Source organism: Apus apus, chromosome 2 (genome assembly GCF_020740795.1).
Source record: "Apus apus isolate bApuApu2 chromosome 2, bApuApu2.pri.cur, whole genome shotgun sequence".
Classification (NCBI taxonomy): domain Eukaryota; kingdom Metazoa; phylum Chordata; class Aves; order Apodiformes; family Apodidae; genus Apus; species Apus apus.
In genome coordinates, this window is record NC_067283.1 from 49,420,076 (window position 1) to 49,436,580 (window position 16,505).

At 38.7% G+C, this 16,505-nt stretch overlaps 1 protein-coding gene across 4 annotated transcripts in view; it reads left to right on the forward strand.

The window, feature by feature from the left end:
- Positions 1 to 16,505, forward strand: part of ELMO1 (engulfment and cell motility 1) — a 310,135-nt gene that overhangs the window by 145,641 nt on the left and 147,989 nt on the right. For all 4 annotated transcript variants that reach the window (XM_051610348.1, XM_051610346.1, XM_051610349.1 and 1 more), the window contains one exon: positions 9,471 to 9,579. In XM_051610348.1, coding sequence (XP_051466308.1) covers positions 9,471 to 9,579 — 109 coding nt within the window. The remainder of the gene's footprint in view (positions 1 to 9,470; positions 9,580 to 16,505) is intronic.

The window sequence follows — 16,505 nt, forward strand, 5'->3', positions numbered from 1 at the left end:
TTTCCATGGAAATACTGTTATGCTACTATTGCTATTAGCATCTCCATTTATCAGTGCTGTGTCATTAATTTGTGGTGGAAGACTATTCAGATCCATTTTATTTTCAAGATACAATGAGGAGAAGAGGTTTAAACACATGAAACGGAAACATTTCCTATGTGTATGTGTATATAGGTGTGTGTTTGCCTGATCTTATTTTTTGGATGCATGCACTTCAGTGATTGTTAATACTGATGTATATTTACTTAATTTGATGTAAAGTGCAAGCTAAAGGAATCAGAATGGCGCACTCCTTTTATTTGTATCCCAAAAAGAGACATTTGATAGTTGTTCTGTGTTTAAATGTGCCATGGTTGTGACTGGGACCCTTCTATAGAAACACCAGCTTTGTAGTTTTGCTAAGTTGATCCTTGTGGGTGCAGTTAGTGATCCTTCAGGTGTTCTTGAGGGCAGGCAGCAATATCAAAGCTACTGCTCCAGTTGTGAGTGGACTGCCATTCATCTTGGATCTTGGCTAACCTAACAGTGCTTCCAGGAAGGAAGACCAGATGCCTTTGGGTAAACTGAATTTACAGCAGCTGCACCTTAGCTTCTTTGGGATGAGATTCTGCCTTGAGAAGATGCGTATTATTGTCGCCTAATCTTGTTTAAGCACAAGAAATTGGTGTTTCAGGCAGAAACAGCAGACCAACTTTGCAGCTCTGGGTCTGAGCTTTGGCTGTCCATCTCTTTGGGTTCTGCCCAGCCAGCTACCTAAGTTAATGACCAATTCTGTGCCATTTATTAGATCAGTAGGCCTTTCATATGTGTAGGGAAAAATAAGTGGAAAGACATCTTTATACTTTAGCCTGAAATTCAAGGCCGTCACCTGTAGAAGAGAAGGTTTGTGTAAATATTTGTTAGATATGGAATGTAACATTTTCGGTATAAAATATTGTCACCAGGGTGGAAAACCAGTGTTGAAATCCATCCTGAAAAGTTTGGCTTTTTAATCCCTTTGTATGTTTTATAATGGCTCTATAGCTACTAAAATTTTACTAATGATATGTATGCTCCTAAGTTTTCTGCTCTTGTATTTAAAACAAATTTTAAGTTACAAAAATGCTCCAAATCAAAGCAACATTTGGACTTTGCTTGAACAAAGAGTTATTTTGATTCCTGAAGATTAAAAAGTAGAGCTTGTTTAGGTCAGTTAGTAGAAAATCCCTTTTCTTCTGCAACTACTGAGCTGAAAAATCAGTTATTCACACAGCTGTGATGCAGAGACACTTCTTCCCCAGCACCTACTTGAGTTGCTGATTTTGAGGGGGTTGAGGGAGGGAGCTCTTTTCCTTTTGAAGCCTTCAGAAGTCACAGTGGAGGAGCAGGTTCTGTTTGCAAGTGCCAGTGATGCAGGCAGGAAGATTGCTGGCATCCTGCAGAGACCTTTCAGAACTTGAATGGGTTGAGTCATAGTCAGACTGTCTGCCATATACTTTCTAACCCGTGCAGTTGTTGTATAGGAGACTGCCTACACATCCCTCTGTCAATTCACAAAGTCTCCTAAAGCCTACTCATTCTAGCCTGATCAGATATGAGTAGTCCAATGTATAATTTCAGCATGTTTTGAAATAAAACTGAGCCTGATTTCTGCCATGACATTTTTTTCCCTCAGAAGGGGTAATGGATGGAATTTATTTCTGCTCTTCAAAAAGTAGAGAGAAAAGCAAGCTTTGTTACATGTGTCTTGGTGGTGTGTCTCATGAAGGAATGCAGCTTTCCACAGAAGACCTAATTGCCTAAGTGCAGTCATTCCCAGCCCGATAATGTGATCTTGCTGTCTCTTATCTGCCAGTCTTTCATAGAATCATAGAATTGTTTGGGTGGGAAAACACCTTTAAGATCATCAAGTCCACCACTAAACCATGTCCCTAAGTACCACATCTGCATGTCTTTTAAATACCTCCTGGGATGGTGACATTTCCCTGGGAAGCCTCTTTTAACTCTTAACACAGAGTAAATTTAGTACTGAGGGAGGAAGATAATTGTGAGGAAGACGTGGCAGCCTCTGTGCAGCCCTGAGGGGTATGCGTGATAGGGTACATATGACAGTGTTACAGTCCAGCATATGTTCAGATCACTTTTCACCATTCATCGCACACCTAAACTTTCTCATGTCTGTGGGACTGTTGGCTAAATGAGGTCCTGATGAAAGGGCCTAGATGTTGTTGCAAGTCTAGCTATTGTCTTCAGGTGGTTTTGAATCATACCATGAGTTGCCGCAGCAGCACGGAAAGTTTTGGCTGCTTTTGTTGGAGCCACGATCCATCCACCTGCAAAGCTGAGATGTGTATACATGGGGAGAGAAGATGATCAGCTATGGAGCCTCATAAGTTTTCCCATTTACTCTGTGCCAGGAGCTTTTGTGTTGCTACTCTATCTGCCAGTCTCACTAATGCACAATAAAGGTTGGTGCTTTTCTAGTATAACCATACCACAATACTGTTAGGCATTAGTAGGGCCTGGTTCACATTTTTAAATTTTCTTTCATAACTAGCTATGTTCTGCAGGTACTGCAGTTTCCTGCCTTCCTCCTCTGCCACAGGTGAGCAAAGAGAGGAGTGCAGAGAGTAACATTGCCTGCTTACATTTGTGTGGGGTATGGAGGGAGAAGATATACCTGGCTGTTAGTTTTCAAACTGGACCAGGGCAGCACCAAATCACTACCCTCCCTGTCTATGCTTGTGGAATGCCAAGAGCACAACCTGGTGCTGCTGCTGAAGAAGGCATGGCAGCTGGGCCTTCTCATCTTTGTTCTTTACAGTGATTTGGTTGGTTCTGCATGGAGTGGCAAAGAAAGGAGGAATATTACCACAACAGTCTGAATTCACCCTATTACCTGTATGTTTTTATATCACGACATAATAAGATGCTTTTGTTTTTCCCTACTACCCTGGGTGACTGTGTCACTGTCTCCTGGCTGCTTTGCCGTAGTGGGCTCCTTGCCTTCTGTAGGCAGTTGTCTTCAGGAGCAGCAGGTTACAGTGCACCTCCAGTGATGCCTTGGTTATCACCCAGGGGCTTATTGATAGTTGTGCACAACAAAGAACATATCAGACTCTTCGTGTCTGATCCTCAACATGAATCTGTAACAAGATGTCTTTCAAATCAGGCATGGCTTTGTTCTCTGTTTCTCATGTCAGCGGTTCCTTTCTTTTTCAGTATCTGCAGTATAAAATCTCTTGCTTTAATTGCAATTCTAGTGCCTTCCTGAGGGAGGCAGACATAACTGTTGCTTCATTTTGGTTTTGCCCCGGGGAGTTGCTGTAATGCCTCAGGAATGTGAAGGAAGGCTGAGATAAGGGAGAGATGAAATTGAAAAGAAAACAATGAAGATAAAAAGACAGGTTAGAGGAGCAGTGCTGGGTGAAGGATCGTAGAAGAATACTGATGTTGAAGAGGTAAATTACTAGCTGCCTTAACGGAGAAAGCAAAATTAGTCAAAAGGAGGAATGGAAGCTGAGTCTATCTACAGTTCTCCACAAAAAGCATATCCTTAGGACTTCTCCTTCTAGAGTTACTTAAAGCATCTAAATGAAAAGGGAGTGATGAAGCCTACCTATTGTATGTGATAAAGAGGCAATGAAAAGCAGCATCAAGAAAAGGAAGAGAACCATGGCAATTTTTTGATATTAAAATGCTGCCTGACTAGTCATTTTGGGTCTGAGGAAGTTTTTACCATCTTTACTAACCTGCTTTCTGAACCTTTTGGTATTAACCTACAGCAGACTGCTAGAAAACGTGGTACCTATTAACACAGAAAAATTTAGTACTATGAATTAGGTCTGGGGAAATGCTCTGTTTTAATAGTGCAGCAACGCTTGTTGAACTGTCTGCGGTGGGATTTATTGTAAGTATCGATGCAGCTTTAGTGGGACTTGCTATTCACTTCAGTATTTACTTCCTAATCATAATGAATCTATTCCATTGTAGAGCTCTGAGGCTGGTTCAGGAATCTGAGAATTACATCTGCAGTTGTTGTGGTGGTATACTTTGAGCAAATTTAATCTTTAATGTAAGGGATTAAGGGACTGGTTAAATTGATATTCCTTCCCAATGAAGGAGCAATACTTCTATCTGGTGGTTTCATCCTGAATTTTGATGAGGAAGCTTTTGGATATACATATCTTCAAAACTTTGCCTTTTGTCAAGTCTTTAACTCTTAGTTGCAGGTATAAGCTTCATTATTGAAGCTGATGCCAATTTTTAAGCCCATGGTAGTAAATGTGAAAAATTCTTAATTTAGTCCACCACCTCCCTGCAGGTCTGTTTTGTGTTCCTGAGGTAGTGTTGGACTCAAATGAATAATTCAATGGAAGATTATAAAGAAACACTACCATAAAATAAGACAATATTCTGATTTTATGTGTTGTCTTTGTTTTTGTTTTTGTTTTTTTGTTTGTTTTTTTCTACTGGAGATTCTATATTATTCTTCTGTAATCTTGGCATGACACTTGAATTTATTTTGCAGTATTGGCCATGCCATTGGTAGGTATCTTTTAAAGGCAGGTGGGCCTTCTTTGGGTGATGTTGAGCATAATTGATTATAACACAAGGGAGGTACAGAAGATCTTGCACTTAAAAAAACAACCTCCTGTATTTCTTAGGAGGAATATTCTTTCCTGTATTTCTCTAGATGCTTTGTTGGGCAATTGGATGTTAGAGGTCTGCTTTTCACCTCTCAAAAAGACCTGCCTTCAAGGAGAAAACATGGGTGTTTCAGGCATATACAGTAGCTAATTTTAAAATAGTAAAAGCTATACAGATCTGTATTCTGCTACCAACACTGCTGAATTCCCATGCCTTAATAGGCTGCAAAGTTTCATCTGTAGAAATGTAAAAAAAATTGGATAACACTGGTTTCCTAAAAGTTTCACCTCCTTGCATTTTAAAAAAAATGTTTAAAACTCCTCTTTTCTCCTCTTCTGCTGGTCAATTAATCTTGTTCTTCTTGTCGTACAATTTTGTTTTCATTCTATGTTTCTCTCACTCCATATCTCTCTTTCCCTCCCTTTTTCTGAGCTACAGTTTTGTTGGTGTTTTGGCGAAATTTTTTTTTAAGAACAGTCTACTTTATAAAAAAATCAATTATTTCTCTCCTGTTGTGCTTGTTAGTGTCTTTTCATCACTCAGACTTTTCCTGGCTTCTCTCTCTTGCTCATTTTCTTTCCCTTTTTTTAATTTTTCCTTGAGATTTTTGTCTGGATTTTTTTCCTTCTCCCTAAAGAAAAAAAATAATAATAAAAAAAATTTGAGTGTTACACATTGTGGTGGTTTTTTTTGCTTTATCTCATAGTAATGGGCATTGATCAAAGGAACAGAGGAACAGAAGAGGGTCTGTAGCATTTAGTACTGCTGTACTGTGAGCTGGCTTTGGTTTTTGTCTGTGTAACATCTAGTGTATTAGTAGCCATGTTCTCATGCTGAACTGTCCTAACTGTGTAGCTCTGCAAGGACAGAAGAAAGGAAAAACTTGGCAGAAGTAAATTCCTAATATCAAAGCAAGTGACAGCCAAGCAGATCAGAGTCGTGTTAGGACAGAATGAAGATGCAAAATGAGCCAGCAGTGTGCTGAGGTGGTCAAGAAGGCCAATAGCATCCTGGCTTCTATCAGAAATGGCAGGAGTAGTGATAATTCCTTTGTACTCGGCACTGGCGAAGCTACACCTCAACTGTGCTCAGTTTTGGGCCCCTCATGACAAGAAAGACATTGAGGTGCTGGAGTTAGTCTAGAGAAGGGCAATAAAGCTGGTGAAGGGTTTGGAGAACAAGTCTTATGAGGAGCATCTGAGGGAACTGAGGTCGTTTAGCCTGGAGAAAAGGAGGCTGAGGGGAGACCTTATCGCTCTCTACAACTACTTGAAGGGAGGCTCTAGTGAGGTGGGAGTTGGTCTCAACTCCCTAGTAACAAGTGATAGAATGAGAGGAAATGGGCTCAAGTTGGGCCAGGGTAGGTTTAGATTGGATTGTTAGCTGTTCATTCTGTGTGTTCTACAGCACTTCTTGGTTTCCCAAGAAGATGTAAGCGAACACTGTGAAAAATACAGCAACAACCTTTCCTCTTCTGTTGTCAAGCATCGAAACAGGCTGCCCAGGGAAGTGGTTGAGTCACTATTAAAAGGTTTGCAGATGTGGTGCTTGAGGATATGATGTAGTGGTGAAGCTGACCATGTGCTAGGTTAACTGTTGGGCTTTATGATCTTCAGGGTTTTTTCCATCTTAAATGATTCTATGATTCTGTGGTGCCAAGTGCTCTCCTGCAGTGTCCGTGGTTTCTGCCTTTAAATATTTGCTTCCTCCAAGCAAAATGTAACCGCACTACCTGCTGATTGTGAATAGTCTGATGGAGCTGCAACTTGCTGTGGATTTGTGAGAGGGAGGAGGAAGATAATAGGGTACAGCCACTTCATAAGAATTAATGATAGACCTCCATTTGAATGAAGGTTGTGTGGGCTTCGTGACTTCCTCATTACTTTCCTTTCTTCAGTTAAATAACTGTTGTGAAAGAAACGTGAATCAAGCCAGCAGTATGCTCTGCAGACATAAAGAAGTCTTTTCAGCCTAAAGCTGCAGGCTGTTTCTTTTCCTTCTATTGTTTTCACCAGTTTATGAAGTAAACATGTCTGTTCCCTGCTTATTTCTCCTCTATAACCAGAATTATAAAGGAAATAACATGAAAATCATGCCCTTATCAGCTGTATTTATAACATTTTACTTTGGAACAGGATATGAGTTGCAAAGTCGTGAAGGGAATGTTACAAATATAATATTCAATGTTGTAAATCTGTTGCCAAGATTAGGAATGATTTCTCTTTGGGTATTTATAAGAACTTCTTTTTTTCTTTTTTTTTTTTCTTTTTTTTTTTTTTCCCCTTTCCCTTTTTACCATTGCTTTTTCTTACTGAAGATCTGTATCTGCCAAATTTGCAGATACAGATATTTAGATGTAGTAAAGGGCCTTCCATCCTCTTTTTTTTACAGAAATGTTGCCTGTCATGTCTGCCTTATTTTGCACAGCAAATGCTAAAAGGTGATGTTTGCAGAGAGCGTCTGAGGATCATTTGAAGGCTGCTTTACATATTGATTACTCAAATTGCCATTTAATTTGCTGTATAGCAATACACAGTGCCTTAACCATTTCTCTGGCATTCTTATTGATTGCTGTAATTGTGCCTTACATTATATACATATATGGTGTCACCATTAAATATTTATGTGCTCATGAAATGTTAATGTGTCAGGTTAATGTGAAACACCACAAAATGCATTTGCCAGAAGCATGCAGGAATACTGATCTGAGTGTTTCCTTCCCCTCCCCCTTACCCTTTCATTTTGCCTCTCCATTGATTTTACTACCAGTGTTTCTCTGCTGTGTCTAAATCTGTGTCAAAGCAGCCCCCTGCTCCAGTATGCAGATTTTATGTTTTATTATGTGAGAGATAAAACACAGTAATAATAAAGCAAGAGAAACAATCTCAGGGATGTGTTGAGACACAGCTTTACATTACACTTGCACTACTCTATCATCACTCCTGCATTTGGGTGTGGAAATGTAGTAGTATCCTCCATGAAAGAGATTGAAGCATCATGACTCATCCAGAATGCAAAGTCATTTTCACATATTCCTTGAACAGTGGCTGCAGCAACGTAAAGCAGAAATTGCAGGGGTGTTTCTTTGATGTGGTATAGCTGTTAGCCAGAGATGACATGGAACAATTAAATGTAATTTAAACCAAAATTTTAGAAAGAAACGTAGCTCCTCTTTGCAAACCAGTGAACAGGATTCTGACACCATCCTGTAGGAAAAGCCTAGTAAAAATGTGTGTGGTTCAAATATTTACTGTATACCCAATGACATTATAAGCTTCTGTGGGAAGTCTACATGATTTAAAAACAAAAACAAAATAAACAAAAAACCACAACACTGGAAAACAGAAAAGAGTGATAAACCACACTCATAACACAGAGAGCAACCATCCTTTTACATCCCTGGGTGATGAGTTGGGAGTGGAGTATCGGCTACAGGCTGCCCTTTGTACAATAGGACTAAAATAGATGCTTTGGTGAAGATGCTTTGGCATGCTATGTGAAGCCTGTAACCTTGCTACTTTCTTCTGGGTTTCTACTCTTTTCCCATTTTTGCCTTTAACTGCTTCACAGAGCAGGCTTTTGTACATAAGAGAGCATCAAACAGTCACTACTAAGATCAGGGGAGGGAGAGAGAGGTTTTGCTGGCACCAGGCATTGTGTCTGTCCTGTCCTCCACCGTGTGAAGTTCCAGCCTTGGACCCTTTTGTAAAGCTTTCTTTGCTGCCAAAATGGAGAGATTCGTAACAAACAAACAGCAAACTGAAAACATAACCAAAGAAAAAGCGAAACAAACAAGATGGGAGCTAAGGAGACAGAAGGAATGCAAAGCAGAGAGCAATGGCTAAGCACCTGTTTGTGAAGAAAATGTAAAGAGCCTCTGAGCGTCTCTGGTGCTTGGCAAAATCTCTTACCTTTGAATTTAATTTTCTCCCCTGTCCCTCATCTCCAGGCTATGCAGCAGGTGTTTAGGATGTGAGCTTTTTCTTTTTTTAAGCCTGGTGGTAAATTACTGCAAAGACAATTTGTATTGCACATTTGCTTTGGCCATTTCTTTTGTTTCCAGCCAGTATTTTGCTCTCTTTTCAGCTAACAGCTTCTATGAAATCTATAGTATTTTTATAACCAATTCTTTCATCTACAATGAAATAATGTATCTGATATGACAGAGATTAATGGGTATAAAAATATCCCGGGAATTCTTTTTTCCCATTTATTTTGCAGGATCAATCTATAGACTGTAAAGGCTCCCCTTGAGTTGTTTTTTCAGCATTCATAGGCTTGATGCAGGAATGGTGTCTGAAAATATTTTGCATTGAAGCACAAGTTTCTTCCATAATAGAGAAAATGCATACATTTTCTTCCTTTGTGGACTTCAGTTTGATTTATTTTACACTTGGACCTATTTGGAAATTTTATGCAATTTTGATCCTACTGTTTTTGTTTGGGATTTGTTTGTTTTTCTGTAGTTCTTTCTAGGTGTGTTCATGTCTGTAAGTCATTATATCTTATTTCCTTTAGCTGAAAATTTGAAATAAAAGAATTTTTTTTCTCTTTGGCTTCTACTATAGTTTCTCCAGGCCAAAGGTGGTATGAAACAGCAGCAGTGTAGGAAAGGCAAAGCCTCCCGCTTGGTCATGGAGCAGGACTGCTTCTGTGTTGCTGACTGCCTGAGACATATGTCATTTAAGCTGGTAGGAGGGCTAAGGTTTATGGAAACAGAGCCTCCACATACAGTTTCCTAAATTCAGCCAGGTGTATCTTGTAAATGTTGGATGTGGAGGACAGTACTTCAACTCATGAATTCTTCAAATTGGTTCTTTCCATTTTGATTCCTCCTTCAGATTGTCCTGGAGAACAGCAGTCGAGAAGACAAGCATGAGTGTCCATTTGGCCGAAGTAGCATTGAGCTGACAAAGATGCTGTGTGAAATACTGAAAGTAGGAGAGCTACGTAAGTTGACCTGTTTGTTTGACCTCTAAGAACCTTGGAGTGAGCTCAGTCATAACTAGTCTTATTTCTGTGCAAGAATTTTCTTCCCAGAATAATTTCTCAGTATGGTTACATATTGTAGGCTGGCACAGCGTACAGCATGACTAAGACTATTTTTCTGTGTTTCTCACTCATTTGTGGACATACCAGGGATGACAGTGGAGTAGTGGAAATAGGCACCTGGTCTTTGAATCTCTTCTGTATGAATCACGGCAGCTGCAAAATTTCCAGAGGGGTCAGTTAATTTGCCATTGGGTGGTTTGAAGTAGTAGACTTAAGGGTCTTACCATTCTATAGGCTATTCCATAGGTTGGTTTTATGTGAGTATCATAGTAACTCTTTGTAGGATTGCTCATCTAAAATGACACATCCCATTTTCTCTCGAATATCTAAAGCTCTCCATCTAAATGCCAGATGATATATGTATCATTTACTCTAACAGTTTGATATGAAATATTGTATTTTAATACAGAGTAAACGAGCTGTCTTTGGCTTCGATTACAGTCCCTTGACAAATTGTTAGATCCTATCAGACAGAAGAGCATGTCTGTATCTTCATTAGTCTAGAGTGTTGGTGTTTAACTCTATCAATATATATAAACTAAAGTTACCCATCAATAATGTTCTGGATCCAGCTGCAGTCTGTTTTGGCAAGCACTACCATGAGCTTCATTTTCTCACTGCACAAGCAGAGGGCACAACTGAGATGCTTTTTCTTCAGAGACATTTTCTTCCTTTTGAATTTTTTCCCTAATAAAGGTTTTTCTTTTACCTTTTCACCCAAGTCCAAGAAGTGTAATGAGAGAAGAGCAATGCAAAAGTCAACAAGAAGCCTATAGGCTTCATTGCCTCTTGTTCCTACCAGGTCTGCAACAGACATCAAATGCTCTGTTTTAAAAGTGTGATTTGGCTGTTAATACATCTAGAGCTTTTAGATGCAGTGTCTTGAGAGAATTTATTAACTGGAGGAAAACTCTGTCTCTGTGCAGTGGGCCAGGATAAAACCTGTCCACTGCCTGCAGCTTCCAAATTGACATTCAGTGTTTGACAGATCCAGGCAAATGATACAATGTTTACTTTTGAATACCATCCTAAGTAAACCAGAGTTGTTAGGGAGCACGTTACTATGACTATAAATAAACAAGTTGCAACTATTTTAGATGTATGGTAATGGTAATGTGTTGTGTAAGGTTCAGACTGTAGCAGATCTGTCTCCCTTAAAATAATCTTACTGCTGCAGCTGAGGTGTCTAATGCCAAATCATGCATGATAGTTCTGTCTGAATTTTTCTGCTGGTAAACGTAGGAGGGACGTATCATCTCAACAAAGCTGTAAGCCTATTTTAGTCAAATGCTAAAGATCAATTTTATTTTTACAAATGCATGGAAAAATACCTGAAATCCAAAGTATGGCTTTGTACAAGGTGTTTTTATGGATGTCCCATCAGTCCATGGGACTTGCATTGGACTTCACTGCTAAGATGGTTGATGTAGCGATAAGCCAGATATCTCAGACTTTTTCCATGCTGTGTCATAAGAAGCCATTCAGTAAATAAAACTTTTGCCACAGGTGTGTTTGTTACCCACATACAGGGGGCTTAGTATGCAGGTGATTTGCTATGTGTGGTACATTTGTTCCAACTGCTTTTAACTTCTGCAGATAGCTCCTTTCTTGTTTGAACTTCTTCATTATTTGGTTGTTTAGAGTGGGGACTATGAATAAAATAAGAGGATTTGGGGTGGAGGTTCAGTTACCATATGAAGAAAATATGGAAGAAAAGTTGGTTTTGCTTTCTTAGCTTTAGAAATGGTAATAATTTTTATTTTATTTTATTTTGTGGGGGTTTTGGTGGTGTTTTGTTTTTTTATTTCCTTGTAGTGTTTTATTTTTTGTTAGAGCAGCTCTGTGGTTTGGAGGTGTTGTTTTAGAAAGAAAACTGAAAAATTCCCCAAGGATAGCTCTGTCTATACCTTTTAATATTCTGAAGCCACTTGCTTTGGTGTTACTAAAGCTGCAAGTCACTGGGATGCTAGGTGTGCTGGTTTTAAGCAGGCTTCTGTGGTGTTCTTCCATAGGTGTGTGATGTTGTACAGAGAAGAGTGATGTTGAGAAGTGCAGTGGTGCTTCTGTTGATAGAAACCAGATGTAGCATAACTGAATTCTGTGAAGTCATGCTAATTTACACCCACAGAGCATCTGCCTCTGGATGCAGCAATAAGATTGCGTGTAGCCTTATATTCCTAGGGGACAGTGCTAAGGTTACCTCTAACTCATCTTGACAATTCACCTGTTTGTCAGCATGTTTTCTTAATGGCTTTGTTTATGTGGAACTCTAATTGTCATTTGAAAAGGCTGTAATAAAATAAACCTTTAAAGTAATGTGCAGAAAGCAGATTTCTTGAAGATGGCTGTCATAGATGCGCATCTGAAATGACCTGCGATCAGCCATATATTTTTTGAGAAGTGTGAACGAGAACTGATGTCTTAAATGTAGATTCAGTTTTATTCTTCATTTGAAAATAAATACTGTATTGCTGAACAGGATTGGACATCTTAAAAATCAGTAGTTACAGTTTAGGGCTAAGATGTTGTTTGTATGTGTTTTCAAAATACGTATGTAGGCTGCCAGTGTTTCTTTAGAACTTTCTTCAAAACTAGTAATTATTGAACTTTTTTCCTAACAGTTTCTGAAGTGTATAATTTAAAAGCCACAATAAATTACCTTTTCCTCATGGAATATTCAGCTGTGGAAACTTTCTTGAGGTGCAGGGTAGATGAAAGCTGCTAGACTGTCCATTATTTATGAAGAGCACTTTAATGATGAAGTAAGTTCCTTTACTTGACTGCATTAAATACCTTCAGGCAGCACTAAGATGGTTTACCATTTCTTTTCGGTCCTTTCAGACATGCATTGATCCCAGCAAGGACTCACAAGAAGGTCTTAAAGGCATGACATCTCTTCTGCTTTAGTATTTCCTCAAATCTAGGTAGCAGACTTCTTAATTCTTAGACTTTGCTTACAAAATGTTCCTGACTTGGAAAGTGATCTATTCTTCAGCAAAGCATTTAAGCATATGTTTAAATCTTGTGTAAGGAAAGAAAGCTCAAGTGGAAGCTGTGAGTTGAGCATATGGTAACTGCTTTACAGAGGTGGACTTGCAGAGTAGAGGAACTAAAACTTAAGAGAAAGGTTGGTGTAGTGTTTCAGTAACAGGGAAGTTAAAATGTAACATGTCCACGAGCCCCTTCAATGAAATCTCGGAATCAGGAAAGAGTGGGATATTTTAGTATAAATCTTACAATACTGTGCTACTGATGCTGTTAAATAAGGCATAGAAGAGAATGGCTTTACTGAGTACTTGCCAAGGCAATAATCTTCACAAACACTATAGTAATATAAATCTGATTCCTCCAGTAATAGCTTTTTTTGTATATCTTGGCTAAAAAGATGATTTGCTTCTCATCTTCTCTGTCTTGGAGCTGACATTAAACAGTAACACCCCAGTCATCAATCCTCCTTCTCCTGTAGGATAAGGTTTGCTTTGATGCTCCACATGGCTGGTACAGTGACAAATTTACAAAGAGCAGAGAAGATCAGGCCATTCATATTTCCTCCTTAGTAGCTATGAAAGCTAAGGTAACCTTAATCTTCTCTTCTCTTCAAGTTTCAGTGCATGACATATGTATGCTCAGGGGAGAAGTAATACCCATGTAACAGGGTGCTGGCTTTGCTGGGAGACATTAACACTGCAGATAAATATAAAAATTAAAAACAAGATCTGAGAGACCTTCCAGAACTGGACATGGTAAATTTAATGGAAAATTTGGAGTTTGTTAGAACCCAGCTCGTTAGGAGGCTTCTAGCTGATAGGTGAATGATAAATTAGTGCTGTGTGCACTGAGGACAGGGAGCTATAGTCTAAAAATGTTCATACACCAATATGGTTGCATGCCTGAAGTTATTCTATCCTTAAGGCATGCCAGACTTTTGAGTGTTTTTCAGTGTACTTTTGAGCACGACACAGATGTTGAACTGCCAGTGTTCCCATTTGATTGCTTTGATGGGTGGTGTTTAGGGGCTTTTGCAAAAATCTGCATTCAAGCTTTATGCAGACCACAGGGGTATATGTCACATGTCAGATACACATATTTTCCTAAAGCTTCTGTCAGATGAATTACTTCTTTACTAGTTTTCCTTGCTTTTCTATTGTGGGGGAATTTAATTGTCATGAGGTTTTGTTAGATTTGATCAATTTGACAGTTTTTTTCCTTGAAAGAGAAGTTCTAAATGCTAATGTATTATAATGTCCTTGATGTTGTTTGTTCATGTTCTAGCTATAGATTTCTCATTGCATTTATTGCCCAGGTTGCAGAAGGGAAGTGGTCTAGAAATTCTTACATTATCGTCCCTTTATCAAATAGAATGTGCTGAGCATTAGAAGGAATACAGTGAGATTCATGGTTATACCTACTGAGATGAAAGTAATAGAATCTCATGCTTCAAGGAGTCAGCTGATAGCTGCAAGGGTCAGAAAGCACTTTTTTGTTGTTGCACAATTTTTCCTCTGCATTGCACAATCCATAGTGTGCAGTGGTGTTTGTTTCTGTTGGTTTTTGCCTGAAAGCCTATTGATCACTGTGCAGGTTCAACGTTCCAGACCTGAGGGTTTGACTGGTTTGATTTTCCTTTTGCTACAGCAAATTCAATGTTTTTATAACTGAACATCATGTTTCATTTTTTTTTTTTTCCTCTGGCTTGAAAGCTAATTGCCTTTTCACTCTCCTCTTTCTTCTCCTCTTAAATTTAAATAGAATAAAGCCGTAGAAATAGTAAATAAAATTAGATAAGGTAATTTTTAGTATTCTCACACAGGTCTTGCAATTTCATTTTCTGGACCCTGGAGCATCATCAAGTCAGGAAATGTTTGTTAGAAAGTTGAAAAGCTTTTCTCAGCAAAAAGGTATTTAGTGAAAAGTAGCAATTCCCTGTTTGATTTTGAACTTTTGTCTATAGACTATGATAAAATGTTTAAACCAATTCTAACCTCCTTTGGCTTAGTTTTTTACTGCATCCATTCTTACATATCCATCTTTTTTATCCTCTTGCCTAGGCCATCACCAGATCAGATAATGCAGTCACAGCAAAAATTAAGCAGATGTTGAGTGAAGGTTAGAAGATAAATAACATTTGGAAATAATTTGGGTAGCAGTGATAAGGAGAGGGAAATATCTAAAATAATCCATATACATCTTGAGTTTTAAGAGTCTTATTTTATCAAACAATCCTCTATTCCTGTTTCCTGGCACAGTCCCATGGGGGAAGCAGAATGAAATGTTCTTTTTCCAGGGAGATAATAATTTCTTTGCAGTTAACCTCTTCTTGGTCTAAAAGCTCTGTCCTTTCATGCTTATGATAAACTGTTAAGTCTCTATAAAACATCTACTGCAATCTGTGAGAGTATGAGCTGCAGACACCTTTTGAGCAGGATGTCTCCTTTTTACCTGTGAGTGACAGCGAGACAGATTTTGGAGTGTTAGTTTCTGCACATTGTACTGTTGGCTTCAAAGCTGGTACAATGGTGGCTTCTGGGCCAGTTAGCCAGCCACCCTGGCCTGTCTAGTGTCGTCTTTTGTTTTTTCCTACTGTCTACAGACATGTCTTCTCTTTGGAGCAGAGACCATAACTTGCTTTTTATGTGTGAAGTGCTTAACCTTATTGTGTCCTGGATGCAGGACTCATTAGCTTCTTTAAGATTACATTCACTCAATTTTCAATATTCTTAATAATAATAAAAAGCATGAGATATGTGAGTGAACTCAGAAATCACTTAGGGGCAAGAAAGAGGAGTAGATGTAAGTGATTTTTTTAGAAATTGATTAATGTATCCAAAAGACAACAAAGAGGTAACTTGATTAAGCATGAGGAGCTCTTTCATCTAGTAACGAAAGGGACAGCAAGGACTTAGAAGTTAAAGTCTTATAAATTCAAATTGGGAGTAGGGTATAGGCATTAGCTGCGAGGATGATGAACTAGGGAACTAGCAGAGCAGAAAGCTGAAGAATGATGAGAGGAGAAGAAAAAAAAATAAAAGATGTAGATTTCCTGTCATTACTGGAAGCTATGGCTTTGGCAAACTTGATGGCATGGTGGAATAACAGCTGTAACTTGTTTTAATGTGGTTACTGGAACCCTGTTCCAGGGTTGGTTAGGGTTTTTTTGATAGGCTGTAATGCATGATGTAATAACTTAAAAGTCTGGGCAGAAGTGACAGCAAACAAGAAATACTAAAGTATTCCGGGTTACTGCCATAGGAATAAATTGCTGTAGATAAAAATATTTTGGATAATTGCCATGGGAAAAGAAAAATGGCTAAAATAAAATCTTCAAAATATCTCCCATTTTGAAAGCTCAGAATCTCTTCTGAGCTTGGAGAACTTTGTTATCTGTTCATTCTGTGTGTTCTACAGCACTTCTTGGTTTCCCAGGAAGATATAAGTGAACACTGTAAAAAATACGACAAACTTTTCTCTTGCATTTTCAAACATTGGAACAGGCTGCCCAGGGAGGTGGTTGAGTCACCATCCCTGGAGGTCTTTAACAAAATGCATGGACGTGGCTTAGTGGTGGACTTGGACGTGTTGGGTTAACAGTTGGATTCAATGGTCTTTAAGGGTTTTTTTCCAACCTAAATGGCTCTATGATACTAATGGCATCTGCCTTGAAGAGGGAAACAATAGGCAAAATCTTATAGTAAAACTCAGACTTTTGAAGTTCACTTGCAAACCTGCAGAAAGAATGAGATTCAGACGTCTGAAATCTAGCCACATCTATGTTGCTTTTCTAGAACAATTTCTGTGTATTTTAAGGGTCCGTCATTGTTCAGGGA